Here is a 19,986-nt window from a genome sequence, read left to right as displayed (position 1 = left end):
GTCTACTTGATTCCCAATCTCCCCCACTAGCCAGCACTATTCTAGGGCTTACCGTGGGTGTGGCACGGCTCTAAGCACTTTACAGACCACCCAGTCAGTTCTTTCAAGACCCTACAACACCAGTACAATCATGACACCCATTTTACAGATGAGCAAAGCGAGGCGCAGAGGTACCCCACTTGCCCCCAAGCTGGGCAACTCTAAAGTGGCCAACGTGGGCTTCGAACCCAGGTGGCTTCAGCCCAGGACCTGAGTCCCTCATTACTAAATGATCCTGCCTAAAACCACTAATGAGATGAAAACCGGCACCCTATTTACTTTTTGAAGATTGGAACTGGCTGGAGGAGCAGCCAATGAACTTCACTGGCCACACCGTGGTACCGGACATGCCACGCCCAAGCTTTTAACGCCTGTGGTGATTTGAGGACATGATTTGACCTGTCTTTTCCTGGATAGAACAGGCCATAGATGAGAGAGTTCGCCAACTGCTTTTTGTGGACTTTCAAATTATTGACTCCATGAGCCCACTTCCCTTAGGTAATTCTCAGCATGGTCTCACTGCATAAAGGGGGCCAGCCCTAACACCTGTGGAAATGCAACTCTGGCAGCGCCCCTGGATGCAAAAAAATAGGGCTCAATGCCCATTTGGGTTCTATTTTCATTAAAACCCCATTAACCTGCTCTCTCAGGGTGATTAAAGTGTCCAGGACTGAGGCTCTGCAGTGCTGTAGGAGGCGGCTTTTTAAAAGTGAGCGTTCTGTTCTGTTCGCAGGCGGAAAACTTTCTTTTCAAAAGGACCCCCGGGGGTTGACGTCTCAGGCTGGTTCCCAGCCCCAAAGTGGGTTTTCTTAACAGATAATATGGTAACATCCTCTGCAGCTGGTCTTGAGTTAGCTGAGGTTGAAGATTAGGTAATTTCTCTGCTACTTGGTGTTTTTTCCTTTGTTTTTTTTTTTGTTTGTTTTTGGCCTGATTTTTGTAACTCAAAAGTAGTTTAAAGTCTTCCAATGAATGTTCATTCCTTCCACACCTTGTAAAAGTCTAAGCACTGCCCCAGGGCACACGGAGGCCAGGTGTGAAGTTTCACTTGGCAGAGCTGTAGAGATGCATTTCTGTCTCTACTTTTTTTTTTTTAACATCTTTATTGGAGTATAATTGCTTTACAATGGTGTGTTAGTTTCTGCTTTATAACAAAGTGAATCAGCTATATGTATACATATATCCCCATATCCCCTCCCTCTTGTGTCTCCCTCCTACCCTCCCTATCCCACCCATCCAGGTGGTCACAAAGCACCAAGCTGATCTCCCTGTGCTATGCGGCTGCCTCCCACTAGCTATCTATTTTACATTTGGTAGTGTATATATGTCCATGCCGCTCTCTCACTTTCTGTCTCTACTTTTGCACCTTGAAATCAGCCAAACCCACGTGAGCCGAGCCCTGTCCTTCTTCCGTGCCCGGGTGGGTGCGACCCGCTGGCCACGGTGTGCCCCCATCACAGGACTCTGCATTTTAACCCTGGGGCACATTATGGAGCTGGGCAGCTTGCAACTCACCATGCAGTACATGGAGCATCTACTGGGTACAGGCCTGGTCCTTTGTGCTCTGGGGGATGCAGTAGGTCTGGGGTGGGGCCTGAGAACCTGCATTTCTAACCAATTCACAAGTGATGCTTATGCTGTTGGTCTGGGGACCACACTTTGAGAATCACTGCTATAAGATCTTGCTTAAATGTCACTCCCCTGGAGGCCCTCCCTTCCAGCCCCTCTGCCAACCTTGGGATGGCGCTTCAGCCATAGGCTCTCAGGCAATTTGTATGGCTTCTTGCTTGTGATGGCCTGGCCCCTGCTTCCCTCCCCCACTTCACTATCTGTCACTCTCATCCTTGCCCTCCATGCTCCTGCCACCCAGGCCTGCTTTCCCTTCCTCAGAATAGGCCAAGCCACAGACCCCACTTCTTCCTGCCCCAGGACCTTGGCACTTGCTACCCTCACTGCCTGGAATATTCTTCTCTGGGCTCTTCACCTGGCCGACTGCATATCCTAACTTAGAGAGGCCTCCTATGAACCCAGTTTAAAGAAGGTCCCCTGAGCTGTTCCCCTTCACACGCCCTTTAATTCATATCACAGATCTTGTGTTAATCAGATCTAACCCCCCTTGAGAATGTAAACTCCACAAGGGCAGGGAGGAGTGACCATTCCACTCCCCACTGTAGACCCGGTGCCCAGCGCTTGCACAGGCTAGAGCATCACTGGAGAAGTGAAGGAATGGGATAAGTTTCTGCTCTCAGTGAAATCCACTTTGGAAGAGGCCGGAAAACCTGCCAGGCTTGCCCTGTGGGCTCTTCTTTCTGCAGACCTCCCTGCCATTAGGTCAACCATCAGCCTCTAAGCACTTTGTTTTGAGCGAGGGGGTGGGGTGGGGATGGAGGGAGGCAGTGGAGGTTTGGGAACAGCCAAAGTTGCAGCTTAGACACATAATCAAATCCAGAGGGCTGCACTGTGTTCTGCCAATTGAGATACCAGATTAAGCAGGCCAAGGGCCCCTGGGGCAAGATGCCACGCAAAATAACTTTTCAAAAATAGCAACTTGTATCTCAGGAATGAGCACAAATTGTCAATGACATGAGCAGTGTTTTGAAACAGAAAGAGGAGTCCTATTTATATTGCAGATAACGGTTATGTGATATAGGCATAACTTGGGCCAATTTTCCCAAAGGAGATGTTTAGGAGTGATGGCGTGGTGATGCCTGGAGAAGCTGTGTTGGAAGGACCAAAGCTGAAGAGAAAGACACCTAGTGGTGTGGTGGGAAGAGGATGTCCATGGTTCCTGGCCAGGCTCTGCTGCTTACTGGACAATACAGTGGAGCAGCTAAGATCTCCCTTCAGGATCAGCTGGATCAGGGTTCCAACCCTGGGCTCAGCGCTTGTTGCTGTGTGACCTTGGGCAGTTGCTTAACCTCACTAAGCCTGTCTCTGTCTCTGGAAAATAAGGGGAAACAGTAATTTCTCTCTCAGGGTTGTAAAGAATAAACCAAAAAAAAAAAAAAAGAATAAAAGAAATAAAAAGATAATGTGTATAAGGTGGGTATCGTAGTGCCTGGCACAGAGTAAACACTCAATAAATAATAGATGTCATTAGCTACAACACTTAAAAAATTTTAATTGTGATAAAAAAAACCTAAAACTTACCATCTTAACCATTTTTAATGTACAGTTCAACAGTGTTATATACAGTCACATTGTTGTGCAACAGATCTCTAGAACTTTCTCAGCTTACAAAACTGAAACTCTTACATCTAGGTTTTTAACCCATTTTGAGTTAATTTTTGTATATGGTGTTAGGTAAGGGTCCAACTTCATTCTTCTATAGTAATACTTTTATATTGAAAAATTCCTCTTACCTATTTGTGCCTATTTTCTCTTTTATTGAAAAAAGGTAGGGTCTTCCCTGGTGGTCCAGTGGCTAAGGCTCCGCACTCCCAATGAAGGGGGCCAGGGTTCGATCCCTGGTCAGGGAACTAGATCCCATGTGCCACAACTAAGACCCGGTGCAGCCAAATAAATAAATAAATATTTAAAGAAAAAACAAAGGTAGGTTAAGAACTTTTCTATTCATCAAAAGATACTACAAAGAAAATTAAAAGACAAGCCACAAACTGGGAGATTTTTTACAACACAGATAACTGAAAAAGGATTAGTATCCAGAATACTCCTATAGGTCAGTAAGAAAAAGACAAATGTCCTCAGAGAAAAATGAGCAAGACACAAAAGGAATTTCACAGAAGAGGAAGCATGAATGGCCTATGAACATATAATAAAATATTCAGCCTCATTAGTGCTCAGGAAAATGCAAATCTGCATCACCATGAGGTATTATTTTATACCCATTAACTGGGCAAAAATTAAGAAATCTAATAATGAGGACTCATACCGAGCAGATGGGAGAGTAAATTGGTACATTTTGGCAGCGTCTTGTGCCGTTGAGCACTCACAGACCCTACAAGCCAGCAATTTAACTTCTAGGTGAAACTTACCCAAGAGCAACTCTTAAATAAATGATTCAGATGTGAGGATGAATGTGCACAGTGACAATGTTTGTAATAGAAAAAAGGACTGGAAACGAACCAAATGTCCAGTAATAAGAGGATGCTTATAGAAATCGTGGCATGTTCCCAGAATCGAGTAACATTCAGCAGTAAAAATGAACTGCAAAAACATGGTTGAAAGTTAAAACGTAAAATTGAGTGAAAGAAGCATGTGGGTGGCAGGGTATTATTTTGACAGAGTTCAAAACCAAATCAAAATAATATTCATTAGATATATAAAACAAGGCATAGTAAACATAAAACCCAGGACTGTGGTAACTCTGGGGGCGGGGGCAGCAGGAAACCATGCAAAAGGAACCAGAAGTATTGATTATTTTCTAGAACTGAAGTGAGTGGAAGTCCCTGGGTATTCTTGTTATTATAACACTTCATAATCTAAAGATATGTTACTGGCATTCTTTTACATGTATTAAATGTAACATGATAAAGAGTTATTTTACCAGCCTGGAAAACAGTTAATTCTTATGGGCCCTTTCAGCTCTAAGCTACTGGGTAGCAGCTACCAATTGAGGGAGATTTGATAAGAAACTCTCCACTCCTCTACCATCTGTTTATTTTGGGAAGAATTTGGAAGGGGCAGACGTGGCACTGCCTTTGAGGCCTCCAAAACAAATTCTGGGCACAAAACCCAGAGTAGAGGCTGGAGGTTTGTGAGAAGAGGCACAAAGAATGATCCTGTGGACAGGAGGGAGAGAGCTGGGTGAACTGTGGCTGACCCGGCTCCCAGGCCATCCTCAAACTGGGAAAACTGTTTGGCTTGTACCTTCCGACACTGTGGCCCAAATCTGACAGGGAATGAGTGGGCCATCAGGCAGACACCTACCATCCATTACACTTCTAGAAGGGAACAGGTGTGGAATCACTGAACAAAGGGGTCCCACAGAGAATATTACTAAGAAGTCACCCCTACACTATTTCTCTGTCTTTGGCTTCCCTGGGTTAAAGGCCATCTTGGGGGCCTGAAGACATAAGCTCTTTCCTGAGAGATTTATTTCACAGTGTGGGTCCCCAAGGGAACTTGCCACATGGTGTGGATGACATCGAAGGAGGTGGGTATGCTTGAGCCGTAATTAAGCAAGGCAATCCGTCCACCTCCGTGTAACTCAGCTAAGTAAACGCTATTCTCTCGACAGGTGCATCTACAATAAGCCAAGACATTTTTTTCCTATGGTTTCTTTGTTTTACTTGCAGCAGCAGAAAAGCCTTTTTAAATCACAATGGTCTATGGATATAACAGTCTTTCGAAATGGAGTGAGGTTTTTCAAATTTTATTGATTTCTTTTAAAAATGCCTTAAAAAGTAGAGAGCTTGATTATCACTGCTGACTACACACGAACATGATGTATCACGTTATATGGTGAGCTCTCCCTAAAAATCTTTAAAACGATCTAGAAATTCAGCCAGTAGAATCCTCTGAAATGTTGATCAAGGGCTGAGCTGCCTCAAAACCTGAGAAAACACCTCCTGGACTGCTCAGTGACAGGAAGAGAAGTACTTTACTTAATTCTTATCTGGTCTCTTGGATGAAGAAATGCGTGAACATAAAATGCTAAATTAGAAAATGACAGTGTCTTTTGCAAAGTTTTTTAAATGTTTTCCTCTTGAACCTAAGAGATAGCCAAGCGCCAAGGCCTCTTGTTCCCATTAAGGTAAAGCCACTCTCCGGGAACACCCTTTGTCATCTCTCCCTCCAGTGACCCCGCCAATGGTGGCTTTTAACACTGGTTTCTGTCTTTCTTCAAGCATCAAAATGCCTCCTCACCACACCTGAATCTATTCATTGCCCCTGAATCTATACTTTTTAGCTCCTCATCTGCTTTCCTGCATCCAAAGAAACTGTCTTCAGGGAAGAACTTTAGTTGCCAAAAGGGAGCCACGCAAATCATGTGAGAATCCAAGAAACTTCTCTCTCAAGGGTGATACAGGAGCAGAGAATGTCATAAAGATACAAACCTCTGGGCTTTTTTCTTTTTTTTTAATTGGCCATAGGTGGGAGACGTTTGCAAAGATTAGCTGGTTCTCCGTGCTCCCTTTACGGATTCTGAAACAGTAGCAGTTCCCAGGCACTATTTTCAGAGCTGCGCTGACATTTGTTCATAATGTTAGGGTAGAAAGCCCTGCTCATTTTAAACTCATTTAGATACAGAGAAAATTAGCTAGTATGTGCCAGAAGTGAAAGGGGAGAATATCAAGTTACCGCCCTCAGGGAGAGAAAGGAGAAGTTTTAAGTAAAATGAAAGAGGCCTTTTCCCATCAGATGCAAGTACTGGGGAAAAAGTGAAAATTTCAGGTGAAAAGCAAATACTCTGTCCCTTCTTAACTAGCTCACCAGCAGCTTGCTCCTGTGCAAGCCCTACTAGGCCCCTAGTTGGCCCCAGTTATACAGCCCAATGCAACGACGCCTTTCCAATAAGCCTACCTTCTGAAATGAATATAGGGAAGAATCTAATACTGTTTTGCTTCCCCAAATTGCTCTAAAAAATTATTGCTCCCTAAATGCAACGTAGAACTTTGGATTGGATTCTGGAACAATAAAAGGACATTAGTGGAAAATCTGGTGAAATCTGACTAAAGCCTGTGGCTTAGTTAGTAATACTTGATAAACGTACCATGATTACATAAGACATCAGGGAAAGCTGGGTGAAGGATATAGGGGAACTCTGTACTATCTTTACAACTATTCTATAAATCTGAAATTATTTCCAAATAAAAAAGTTTAACGAAATGATGCCCCTTGAGTGGACTTCACTCTGATCTCTGACAGATAGGAGGCCTCTGGCTTCTGGGCGTGGCCTCCTCGCTTTAGACCAGGGGTCCCCAACCCCTGGGCAGATCGGTACTGGTCCTGTTAGGAAGCGGGCCGCACAGCAGGAGGTGAGCGGCGGGCAAGAGAGCGAAGCTTCATCTGTATTTACAGCTGCTACCCATCGCTCACATTACCGCCTGCAACCCTACCCCCACCCCGTCTGTGGAAAAATGGTCTTCCGTGAAACCGGTCCCTGGTGCCAAAAAGGTTGGGGACCGCTGCTTTAGACCACAACGCAGGCAACAGGAGAGCACACCCAGGAAGGAGAATGCTTGTCTCGTGTCCCAGAGGAAGGCTGCTTGGAAAGCAAGCCGCGTCTGACTGTGTCTGATTGTACTGCGTCTCCTTTGATTAGCGAGGCAGAAAGGCAGAAGCCTGGAAAAATCAACAAAACGATCTCAAACAAAAGCACGCTGGGCCTGTCACATGTGTTAATCATTTGCTCTCGGAAGAGGGTAACTTTGTATTTTCTCAGACTTGCCCTTGATTCACTATACATTTTATTCACTATTCATTAATGACGGGAGATTTATTGTTCATTCAAAATGCCACTATCAAGAGTTAGCAAGAGAATTCCAAATTTTAGGCACTTTTCTTTAGGTTCAGGGCATTTAGTTGTCTTTTAAAAATTGTTTCTATGGTAAGACAGAAATAAAGACACAGACCTACTAGAGAATGGACTTGAGGATATGGGGAGGGGGAAGGGTAAGCTGTGACGAGGCGAGAGAGTGACATGGACATATATACACTACCAAATGTAAAATAGATAGCTAGTGGGAAGTAGCCGCATAGCACAGGGAGATCAGCTAGGTGGTTTGCGACCACCTACAGGGGTGGGATAGGGAGGGTGGGAGGGAGGGAGACGCAAGAGGGACGGGATATGGGAACATATGTATATGTATAACTGATTCACTTTGTTATAAAGCAGAAACTAACACACCATTGTAAAGCAATTATACTCCAATAAAGATGTAAAAATAACTAAATAAATGTTTCTATGTGTAATCAATATTAAGATTTTCATTTTACCTATATTAGATAAGGACTGTTGAAATTAAGGTTCTTGGAGTAATTCTTATAGTTTAAGCATCTATCCTATATTTTGTGCCACAAGTTACTTCAAGTATAGATTTTTCTCTTGAACACAAAGATACCTACTTTCAGAAATGTACGTACGGCCTCTGCAATTATTTTCTTTTGCCAAGATCAGTGTAAAATATTATATTTTCACTTAAACACCATTGTCCCAGATGGTGTAAAGATGAAAAGCTCTCCTGGAATTTCTTGAAGGCTGGTGGAACAGAAAGACTCAGAACAGGACTTGACTTCTGTATGAACTTGAGTGAGCTGCTCAATAATTCTGCATTCCAATTTCACTACCTCAGACACAGTAGTCCAGAAACTTCTCAGGTCCAGTGGTGCTCAGAGATTAACAAGCTCTATAAAATGTTCAGAAATCTCTTAGGCAGAAGGTGAAATTTTTGCTTAAAATAAGGAACAAATTACTTCTGCTGTGGAAGCAGTAAGAAAATTCAATACCAAATCACTGGGGTAAGGATGGACTTTTTAACAAATGGTGCTGGTATGGCAGAGGGGCCTTTTTCTGACAAGGGAGGGTTTTAAGCAGAGAAGTAATAAGATCTGATTTATTTTTGAACAAGACCACTGTGGCCGCTCTGGTGAGAAGAGTCTAAAGGCGGGGAAGGGTGAATGAATGCAGGGAAAGAGTTGGGAGGTGACCTCAACCATCCCGGACAGGAGTGGAGGTGGGCAAGAGGCAGGCAGGTTCTGCCAATGACTTGAAGGCTGACCCAAAAGATATGAGAAAGACGGCCAAGGAGGACTCCTACGTTTCTGTCCTGAGCAGTAGGGAAGGATGTAGTTGTCAAAAACAGAGATGAGAAAGATGATAGGAGGAGACTGTGAGAGTAAGATTAGGGCCTCAGTTTCAGCCCTGTGGGGTCAGATGTTGAAGTGGAATGTCAAGCAGGTGGCTGGCTGCAAGTCTGGAGTTGAAGGGAGGTCTGGCTGGAGATGGAATTTGGGAGTCATCAACGTATAGATGGTGGTATTTAAAACTTGACACTGGAGGGAGTCAGAATGGCTAGAAGAGATCCGAGGACTGACCATGGAGCCATCCAAAACGCAGAGATCAGGAGAGTGGGAGGAAATGACCTGGGAAAGCAAAGCCTTGGCCCTTCCTCTCGGCAGCCCAACTTGTACCACAGGGAAAAAGCCTGAAGACAGTGAGGTCTTTTGTATGTAATTAAGACCAGAGTTACCTGGGAACAGAGCCTTTAAGGGGAAAGAGCACACATTCCCCCTTGTTTTTAAGAGTGATATGGTAGCTGAGCCCATCTGTTGACTTATTTTGAAAAATTCACTTCTTTGAAGCGACCAAGAGACTGATTTGGGGGAAGGTTGCTGGGGAGAGGGTTAGTAACTGACAGCCTCGAAGGCAAATCTGTAATTGGAGATGGGCTTCGGAAGCTCCCTGTAATATAATTTGTTCACAATTTAAAATGGAATAAATTCTACACGTGCATACCCACATATTCTTGGTATGTGCCTCTGAGCCAAATTTTTTTTAATAAGAAAAAAAACCGGCAGCAGCCTTAGGATTGACTTTAAAAACAAAGCTGTCTGTGAATCCAAAAATTAAAAAATATGTTTTTCTCACTGACTATGAATTATCTCTGGGCCCCTGACTATATGTAAATGCTGTGACAGCAATGGAAGTCCCCCTTTTCAAGGACACAGCTCATCCCTATGGAGAATGTCCCCCATATTTATGAGTATTGTGCAAACAAAAGAGCAGTTGCTAAAACATGGATTTATTGGGGCATTATTGTCAAATACTATCAAAGACAAAATTTTCTGTTAGCTTTGCCTGATCATCTGTAGTACTCGAGTTACAGAAATAGTACAGGTACAGAATGTATTCATGTGCAAAGTGGATCATTCATTTAGCACCAAAATCAAATTATAAAAACATCGGTTCCATCTTAAAACAGGCATTTAAAAAATATTTCTGACATTCTAAGTTTGCATCAAGACGTCTGTACAATCTGGAGACCCAAATCCCACTGTAATTTCCAGTGACAAAGGCAATTTTCACTAGTTGTGGGAAGTTGGAAGGGGACCCATGGTGTGGTGGTAACTGCCCTTCAAAAAGTCCAGTGGGTCCCAGGGATGCTGTTTCCTACTCTGCCTGAGGTTTCCTACTTGATCTCCAGGGAAAGAGTTTTGTGGTTGCTTAAACAGAGTCTCAGTAACTGGTCAGGAATCTGTTATATAATAATATTGCAAAACTTACTGAAGAGTAAAAAACCATGACCGAGGTCTCTTGCCCACTCACATCTGCCATGCTAAGCTTCTCAAACAGGGCTCTTCATAACCAGCAACCCTGAAGCCCTGATTTCAATGTAATAAGGGCTGGTTAACACCCTTTAACAACTACTTTGTGATTCCAAACAACCCCCTGACAGCTTTCCTAGGGAGAGCATGGAATAACTGTGCGGGGGCTCTAAAGATCTAGAGGCAAAAACAAGCTCAGTTTAACCATTTCCGCCTAGGCGTGAAGTCCAGTTCATGAAGCCCTCCTCACAGAAGAGGAAAGCAATGTCTTCTCTTTAGTAAAAGCCTTGCCACTCACGGGGCTTTCCATTTTCCTTCCTTATTCTTTTTTTTTTTTTTTTTTGCGGTATGCGGGCCTCTCACTGTTGTGGCCTCTCCCGCTGCAGAGCACAGGCTCCGGACGCGCAGGCTTAGCGGTCATGGCTCACAGGCCTAGCCGCTCCGCAGCATGTGGGATCTTCCCAGATCAGGGCATGAACTCGCGTCCCCTGCATCGGCAGGCGGACTCTCAGCCACTGCGCCACCAGGGAAGCCCTCCTTCCTTATTCTTGGCAACTGTTTTTTGAAACTGGGTAACTCCCCATAGGCAGGTGGCAGGAGATAGTTACAAGTAGAGCCAGCATCCTGGGGGTACTGTCCTTTGTGCAACCATGAGGAAGATGAGGCAATTAAGCTCAAGAGGACATTTTGTGAACAGGTTAGGAAGGCCCATTTGTACCCATCCTTTGGAGCTAGTGAAACTGGATATCTAAGGCTGTCCAAACTCCCAGGCACGAGGAATCCCAGTTCCAACTCTATTGCGATATATGCATTCATGATCCTTATTTATGAAGGACTTTGGTTTCTCCTTGGCTGTGGGTTCCTGGGCTAAGTAGGTCTGGTCTGTGGGTCAGCAGGTGGGATAGTCCTGGAAGACTTATAGGGCCAGGGACATCCTCCAGCATGTTGTTTCCCCACAAGATGGTAGCACTCCCGACAGTGCTGCTGGGAATAAGTCACAAGATGGGACATGATTCTGGCCCTATACAAGGTCAACTAGGCTCCTATCAAGGACACACAGAGGGATAAGTCTACAGGGAGCAATTCTGTGTTCTTCTGGCCTTCAGTCTTCCATGTCAGTGAATTTTCTCTTCGTGTAGTTCTGAACCAGGTTGGAAGCTGTGATCTGAGAGGCCTGCCCCTTCTCCCAATACTGAAAGTCATTCAGTCCTTTCTGCCCTGTTTGAAACAAGCCTCTCTCCATCTCATCTAGCCTGGCTACCAGCGCCGAAGTGTCTTCGTTGTAAGCATTCTGGGAGGAGTCCATGATGCGGCGGAAACGTCCAACAAACGTCTGAAGAAGCGAGAGACAGAAATCAGATACATTTTAATCCCTGAACATTTAAATGGCACGAAAGGCAAGAATATGGTTTAGGACTTAGAAGGAGGTCTGCGTCTCCTCTGCCACCTGTAATCAAGTATCTTATTTCCAGGACTTCCTGTTGGTCCCAACTCTTAGCAAGCAAATATGAAGAGCGACAGACAAGCCATATTTACATGTGTATATAATCAGCAAACACAGTCTAATTGTAGGCTGACCCAGAATAACAAGAAACTGATTGTATAAATCATACACTCCCCAGGTAAGAGTAACATCTGGTGGCTGCCACGGCTGGCTCCTGAGACATGTGCAATGCCATAGGTTTTCACGTCAATAACTTGCCTGCAGGAGAGACTGGGAGATGTCTGTGTTCTCTGGACTGTCAAAATGCAGGAGTTGGGAGCCGAACCCGTAGAAATGTGGTCCCATTTTGTGGAGGTCCACCACGTTGGCATCTGCACTGAACACGGTCCTCCAACCCTCCTGGTAGATTTTGGGAAGTTCCACAGAAAGGATCCGGCGCTTGTTGTCAAAAAGTCCTTTTGCCAGCCACAAGGGGAGTTCAAGCTTTGAGCCCTGTATCGCACAGGATTGTAGGTTTTAAAAACAAGTAACATAGTAGGAAATGTGTGTGACAAAAAGGAAATGCACATGGCCTGAGGGAATATCAATACCGCCTGTTCTCTTTAGGGGTATAACTGTCAAATACAGAAGATATAGCTGTGACGTGAAGAAATGAACTGTGTGGGCTGAAGTTTTATGTCATGATGGAAAGGAGAGAGAAAAAGGATTTATATACCAAAAACAAAGTCGAGAACAAAAATGTGACACAAAGGGAAAGTTTTCTAACTAACATAAATAAAAACTGTCCAATTGCAGATACTTCAGAGATATAGTAAACATTTCTACTTTTTTTGAAGATTCAACATCTATTCCACATATGCACTGTCTGACTACTTACTGTGTGCCAAGCACCTCTCTAGGTGCTGGGGAATATAAAGAAAAATAGAGTCAGCCTGAGCTCAGGCTACAGCCCCTCCCCAGCCCAATACGCAGCTTTAAAGACAACAGAAAAGGTAAATGTCTCTATTTTTTAAAGCCTTAACAGAATTAGTAAATAGATGAGGTGGCCACGATGCAAGCAGTTTCTGCAGTCCAAGCTGCAGAAACATTAAAATGAACAGACAAGAATAGCATATGCAAGGGCCTGTTTTTACCTCAAAGGTCTGCAAAAAAGTAACATTTATACTCCTAAAAACAGGCAGTTAAAAATTTGCAGAAGCTACAAATTGAAGCAATCAGGTCTATATAAAACAGCTAGAAATTCAGCCAGCATTTTAATATCCCAATGAGAATCTGGAAAACGTTCTCCATTAAGATCATATAGACTCTACTTTTTAAAAAAAAAAACACTTTATCCCTGTGCCTCATTTATTCTGTAATTAAGTTTGTACCTTTTAATCTCCCTCACCTATTTCACTCCTCCTGCCCCTCCCTCCCCTCTAACAACCATCTACTGGTTTGTTCTCTGTATCTGCGAGGCTGTTTCCATTTTGTTATGTTTGTTCACCTGTTTTGTTTTTTAGACTCCACATATAAGTAAAATCATACAGTATTTGCCTTTCTCTGACATTTTTTTTAGAGGTTTTCTTTTTATATATACAAGACACATTAATCCATTAAATTTGAGGACAAAGTACAAAAAAAAACTTCAACTAACTCATCTGACAGTGTTGTTCACACTCATGATGACACTTTTTGTTGGTGTTGTTTTGTTTCCTAATAATAAAGGAGAAGACTTAGGGCTGTTGGGCTGATATATATTTGTGGGTCCCCCCTCGCACCTCACCCACACACCACCAGGGTGAACAGGAGGAGGAGAAGGGAGGGCAGGGCCCACAGCAAAGTTTCATAATCTTGAATGCAAGAAGTTAAAGAGAAACATCCAAAAAAAAAGGCAAGCATAACTGGGTTAAGGAGGCAACAAAGGCACAAACTCTCACAGAGGAGAATTGCTGTTAAAGGTGGGGGTGGCTTTGAGGGGTGGGTGAGCAGAGCTTTTGGTTAAACCTCACAGGACTGGGGAGAAAAATATTTGGTTCAAAGCTGCCCAAGCAGCCAGGACATGAGGGGTCAAGATCCAAGAAAGAAGAGAAAAAAGCAAAGTCCAATATTTGGCACTAAATATCAACAGTAATTAGGCTCTGACTTTAAAATAAATAAAAAATAAAATGGAAATTCCAGAGCTGAAAAATGCACTCATTGACCTTAAGAACTCACTAGATTAAGTCAAATTTAACAGTTTTACCAGATATAACATAGACGAAGTGAGGATCATGAATTGGAAAAAAAAACAGTAGAAAATAACCAGACTAAAGCATGGAGAGAAAATACAGAAAAGAGCCTAAGAGGCATATGGAATATGGTTAAAAAAAAAAAAAAAAAAAGTCTAACATACATGTAATTTGAATCCCAGAAGGGGAGGAGGGATAGATTGAGGCAAAAGAAATAGCTGGAAATAATGGCCACGAATTTTCCAAAATTAAAAGGAATATAAAATCACAGATTCAAGGAACATTATGAATACCAAGAAGAATAAATATTAATAAGACTTCAACGAGGCACATCTTACTCAAACTGCTGAAAAACAAAGACAGAGACAAAAGCAGCTATTAGTGGAGGTGAGGAATATATTGCCTTTAAAGAAGAAACAATAAGAGTTAAAGCCGACTACAAAGTGCTGGCAGAAAATAACTGCTTACTAAAATTCTATACCGAGTGAAAATATCCTTTAAAAGCAAAGGTGAAAAAAAGGCATTTCCAGACAGAAAGTATGCACTAAAAAGTTAACACAGCAGCCTGAGACTGCTCTCCTTAGAAAGGCCTGCTTGTAAGGATGACCTTGGTTGGTATCTGGGAATTTGGGTTTCAGGAGAGTTCCCACCATTCCTGGGACTGATAAGAGTGCCTCAATACGCCTACACTGCTTTTGTTTGTTTGTTTTTGTTTTTGCAGTACGCAGGCCTCTCACTGTTGTGGCCTCTCCCATTGCGGAGCACAGGCTCCGGACTCGCAGGCTCAGCGGCCATGGCTCACGGGCCCAGCCGCTCCGTGGCACGTGGGATCTTCCCGGACCGGGGCACGAATCCGTGTCCCCTGCATCGGCAGGTGGACTCTCAACCACTGCGCCACTAGGGAAGCCCACACCTACACTGTTTGTACAAACAATGTGGCTTATGCTGAACCCCTGCTTTCCTTCTTGGAGTCTGGAATCTTGGTATGTGCTAGGTAGAGAGTGCCTATATTAAACTTCCCCCAGTAAAAACTTGGGTACTGAGTCTCTAATGAGCTTCCCTGGTAGACAATATTTCACACATGTTGTCACAGTTCAATTTTGGAATTAAGTGTGTCCTACATGACTCCACTGGGACAGGACTCTTGGAAACTCGTGTCTAGTTTCCTGCAAACTTCATCTCATGCACCTTTTCCCTTTGCTGATTTTGCTCTTATCCTTTTACTGTATTAAAATTTAAACACAAGCATGACTATCTGATGAGTCCTGTGGGTCCTCTTAGTGAATCATCGAACCCAACGTTGGTCTTTAGGACCCCTTGTACAGACAGAAATGGAGAATCTATCACTAGAAGACCCAGAGTAAAGAAATCAAGAAGGGAGAATGAAAATGACCCCAGCAAGAAATATGGAAATGTAGGAAGGAAAAAAAAAAAGAGTAATGGAAAGAGTAAATAAGTGTGTAAATATAAAAATAACAATAAATGACAATAATGTTTTATAGGATTTAAAACGAGTCAAATTACAATACAACAATAACATAAAAGAAAGGAGGGAGAAAATGGAGTTAAAATGTTCTTAGGGCTTCCCTGGTGGCACAGTGGTTGAGAGTCTGCCTGCCGATGCAGGGACACGGGTTCATGCCCTGGTCTGGGAGGATCCCACATGCGGTGGAGCGGCTAGGCCTGTGAGCCATGGTCGCTGAGCCTGTGCGTCCGGAGCCTGTGCTCCGCAACGGGAGAGGCCACAACAGTGAGAGGCCCGCGTACTGAAAAAAAAATGTTCTTAGATTCTAGCACTGACTGTGAAGTGATGAAAGTAGTAATTCATATAACATTTTTGGTAGTCAGAAATGATTGTGTAATATTTAAGGTAGCCACTAAAATAACAGAAGAATAAATAATAAAAAGGAAAATGGATAACAAAAATTTGATTAATACACAAGAAGTCAAAAAAGAAAAAGGAAACTAAAACAGATGGAACACAAAGAAAATAGTAGGAAGGTAAAAATAAACACAAATAAATCAATAATTAAATAAATGTAAATACATTAAATATACCAATAAAAAAATTGTCAAACCAAACCAAAAAACCCCAACTATATGCCGCTTAAAAGAGTCATACCGTAAATATAAATATAAAGACATATAGAGGTTGAAAATAGAAGGATGGAAAAAAGTTATGCAAACAGTAATCAAAAGAAAGAAGCATTACTAGAGATAGAGGGACATGTGACAATAATAAAAGGGTCATTAAACCCACAAGAAGAATATAAATACTATTTAATTAACAGAATTAAAAAGAGCAACTGACAAACCTATAATCATTGTGGGAGACATTAACATTTCTCTTTAGATAAATGAGAAGTAGCAAACACAAAAAAACTGTAAGAACATAGACGATCTCAACAAAACAAATAACAAACTTGACCTAATTTACAGATATAAATTATGTACTGCAGACCATTACTTCACAATATAGAGCTTTTCAAGCATATATAGAAGGGTTAAATTGATCTTATGCTGGGGTTTAAAGCAAACGTTAACCTTCAAAAAACTGAAATCATTCAGACTATGTTCTCTGCCACTGTGTAACTAAGCCAGAAATCAAAACCCAAAAGTGTACATAGTAAAATCCCCAAATGTTTGCACCTAAGCACCAGTCTTACAAATAATCCATGAGTCAAAGAAGAATTCACAATGGAAATCAGAAAATCAAATTAAAACTTGTGAAATCTAGTTAAAGCTAGAGGAAATGCACAGCTAAAAATGTAAAAAGGAAAGCTGAAAAATCAATGAGCTAGGTACCCATCTCAAAATGTGACTGGGTGGAAGAGAACAAAGAAAATCAAGTCTGAAGAAAGTAGAAGGAAAGAACCAATTAAGATAAGAATTTAACGACCTAAAAATAAAAGTACAAATGAGAAAGTTGACAGAGCCATTACTTAGTTCTTTGAAAAGACTAACACAAGTGATAAACTCCTAGTAAGACTAATTAAGAAAGACATCATAATTTCTCCATATCAAGAATAAAAATCAGGGGACTTCCCTGGTGGCACAGTGGTTAAGAATCTGCCTGCCAATGCAGGGGGACATGGGATCGAGTCCTGGTCCGGTAAGATCCCACATGCCGCGAAGCAGCTAAACCCGTATGCCACAATTACTGAGCCTGCACACCACAACCACTGAAGCCTACGCACCTAGAGCCTGTGCTCCTCAACAAGAGAAGCCACCGCAATAAGAAGCCCACGCACCGCAATGAAGAGTAGCCTCCACACGCCACAACTAGAGAAAGCTGGCGCGCAGCAACAAAAACCCAACACTGCCAAAATAAATAAATAAATTTATTTTTTTAAAAAAGAATAAAAATCAGGACACAGCTATAATTGCACAGATGTTTAAAAGATAGTAAAAGGATATTTGAACATTATAACACTATATTTGAAAATTTAGATGAAATAGTCAAATTCCTAGGGGAAAAAAACAAGGTACCAAGAGTAAAACAAGAAAAGAAAATCTGATAGTCCTGTGTCTATGAATGATATTAAATGTCATTAAAAACCTTCCGACACAAATCTCCCATGCAGAAGAATCCCAAATAATTTATGCAGACACTGTGCCCTCAAAGAAGTGGGGCACAACTCACCACTCCTTAAGTATGGCTGCACATAATGACTTCCTTCCAGAGAGAAAAAAGGTGGGAAAAAAGAGTAACTTTACAGAGAAGAATCCTGACAAACCCCACCTCGATCAAGTGATCAAGGTATCTATCAACATAAGTCATGCTGATGGCATGTACCCTTGATACGATGTGGTAAAAACGGCACTTTTACCTCTGTGGTCTTCCTCCTCCAAACACAGTCTAATCATAAAGAAAACCATCAGACAAATCCCAAATGAGGAACATTCTCAACAAAATACCTGGCCAGCACTCCACAAAATTCATGGCCATTAAAAACAAGGAAAGTCTGATAAACTGTCAAAGCCAAGAGGAGCCTAAGGACACATGATTACTAAATGCAATGTGGTGTCCTGGATGGGATCCTGGAACAGAAAAAGGACATTAAGTAAAAACGAAGGAAATAGGAATAAAATATGGACGATAGATCTGTATATCAGTGTGTAAGAGAACTAAATCCTTAACTACTATAATGGAAAGTCAATAAATAATGTCTAAATTTTTTTTAAAAATCAAGATAAATTTAAGGGACTTCCCTGGTGGCGCAGTGGTTGGGGGTCCGCCTGCCGATGCAGGGGACACGGGTTCGTGCCCATGTCCGGGAGGATCCCACATGCCGCGGAGCGGCTGGGCCCGTGAGCCATGGCCGCTGAGCCTGCGCGTCCGGAGCCTGTGCTCCGCGGCGGGAGAGGCCACAGTGGTGAGAGGCCCGCGTACCGCAAAAAAAAAAAAAAATCAAGATAAATGTAAGAACATTACTTAGAAATACGGAGGTGAATTTTGAAGAAACTGTGAAAAAAGTAGACAGATCCTGTGGAAATAGAAAGGGGCATGAGGGAAGCAAGGCAGAACCTGCTACTTTTTGTTATAAATCTTTCGGTACCATTTAACTTTTTAAACTCTGCATATGCCTTACTTTGATAAAAATTAACTCAAAACAGACCAAACAAAAGCACCCTTCTAAACAAAACTTAGGTTAAATAGGAAATCAAAAATAACCATTACAAGCCATGTTCCTGGGACAAACTCGAATTTGAAGTCCTGCAGTCCTAGGTTCGAATCCCTTACAATGAGACCCTGGCCCAAACTTTCTGGGCTTCAATTTCCTTATATGTAACAACACCTAACTATAGGGTTGTTGAAGGACTAAAGGGGTAATAGATGGAAAAGTATACTCCCCCCACCCCATCCATGCCTACACTAAAGCCCTCAGGAAATGGTTGCTGATACCGTCTTCATTACGCAGGAATGAATCTAGCAATCTGCGGTTCCCAGACATCATCTACTCTATACAACCCCAAACGGTTGTGTTCTAAGGCAAAAGTGATCAGAACCCTGGTCCTCAAGTATTCCGTAGGCGCCAATCCTTAAGCATCAACACACGTAGGGGTGTAAAGACATTGCTGAATATGGATAGTTTCAAAAATGAAATCCGTGTTGCAGGGAGCCTGACGACCCACTATAAATTTAGTTTCCGTAGGGGTGTTGAAGGCTAGGTCGGCGGGGGACCAGCGGACAAGACTCCTTAACTCACGGCCCTGCCTCCCCGTAAAACTACAGATCCCAGAGGCAGAGCGCCCAGCGACGCGGGCCCCCCCCCCAAGCTCGCAAGGCCTATCGGGAGTTGTAGTCTTTCCGGGCTGGATCGCTTACCTGAGGGATTGCGTTGTCAGCCTCGGACCCTCCGCTCCGGTCTAGGAAGAAAGTGCCGAGGCGCGGCATAAGGATCTCTGTGCGCACCGGGAGCTTCTCGTGGGACATCAGGATGTCGTCCAAGGAAAGAAAGTTCTCCTCAGGCCCCAGCGCACCCGACTCCACCCGGAAATAAGCCTCGGACATGGCGGCGGCTTGAGCTTCTCCGTTTCCACTCTTGGTGATTCGGGAGAGTCAGGGATGTAAAAGAAAGAGGAGGCGGCTGAGGCCGGTCAGGACTGTGAGGGTTGAGGATGTCGCTGCGGCCACCAGGCTGGATTCAAACGCTTTTACCGCGCCCGGGGACGGGCCAGACAAGAGCAGTCGATCCAGGCGGATCTGCCCAGGCAGAAGCAATCGACAAAGTCTGCGGATTTGCTTCAGCGCTACCCAAGGGAGGGGGAGCAGTAGGTGGATCCGCCTGGAGATTTTTTGCAGCTCTGTAGCCCAGTGTGAGAACTTTAAAAAGCAGCTGGAAATGCCTTTGAAACTGCAAGATGCATTTGCACTGGATTGTCTTTATGTGGTCCTTTAAACGTTTATATGAAATTTAAAACACTTTGCAACACGTTTGGGGGCTTAAAAAAGGATATCATTGCACCCTCTCTCCCAGGCTTGATCCGTTCTGACCTGTTTACTACAGTTTGTCAATCTCTGTGAATATCTGTTAATCTTGGTACTTGAAAGAAACATTC

The 19,986-nt window shown here is 43.1% G+C and overlaps 1 protein-coding gene across 1 annotated transcript; it reads right to left on the bottom strand.

Moving 5' to 3' along the window:
• Positions 1-9,730: 9,730 nt before the first annotated feature.
• Positions 9,731-19,631, bottom strand: GINS3 (GINS complex subunit 3). The gene is made up of 3 exons (XM_067718277.1): positions 19,253-19,631; positions 11,972-12,205; positions 9,731-11,602 (listed from the first exon to the last, which is right to left on the bottom strand). The coding sequence occupies exons 1-3, from the start codon at positions 19,436-19,438 to the stop codon at positions 11,372-11,374; spliced, it is 651 nt and encodes a 216-aa protein (XP_067574378.1). The 5' UTR covers positions 19,439-19,631; the 3' UTR covers positions 9,731-11,371.
• Between the last annotated feature and the right edge of the window lie 355 nt (positions 19,632-19,986).

Source organism: Pseudorca crassidens, chromosome 20 (assembly GCF_039906515.1).
Source record: "Pseudorca crassidens isolate mPseCra1 chromosome 20, mPseCra1.hap1, whole genome shotgun sequence".
Lineage (NCBI taxonomy): Eukaryota > Metazoa > Chordata > Mammalia > Artiodactyla > Delphinidae > Pseudorca > Pseudorca crassidens.
The sequence above is the reverse complement of the archived record's forward strand: the minus strand, read 5'-3'. Positions and strand labels throughout refer to the sequence as shown.

What these genes read in the sequence shown, in the direction of transcription:
- GINS3 (XM_067718277.1), bottom strand. Translation starts at nt 19,438, where the DNA reads ATGTCCGAGGCTTATTTCCGGGTGGAGTCGGGTGCGCTGGGGCCTGAG. An exon ending in CTGACAACGCAATCCCTCAG is followed by an intron (nt 12,206 to 19,252) that starts GTAAGCGATCCA and finishes TGTGCGATACAG; the next exon opens with GGCTCAAAGCTTGAACTCCC. An exon ending in TCTCCCAGTCTCTCCTGCAG is followed by an intron (nt 11,603 to 11,971) that starts GCAAGTTATTGA and finishes TCGCTTCTTCAG; the next exon opens with ACGTTTGTTGGACGTTTCCG.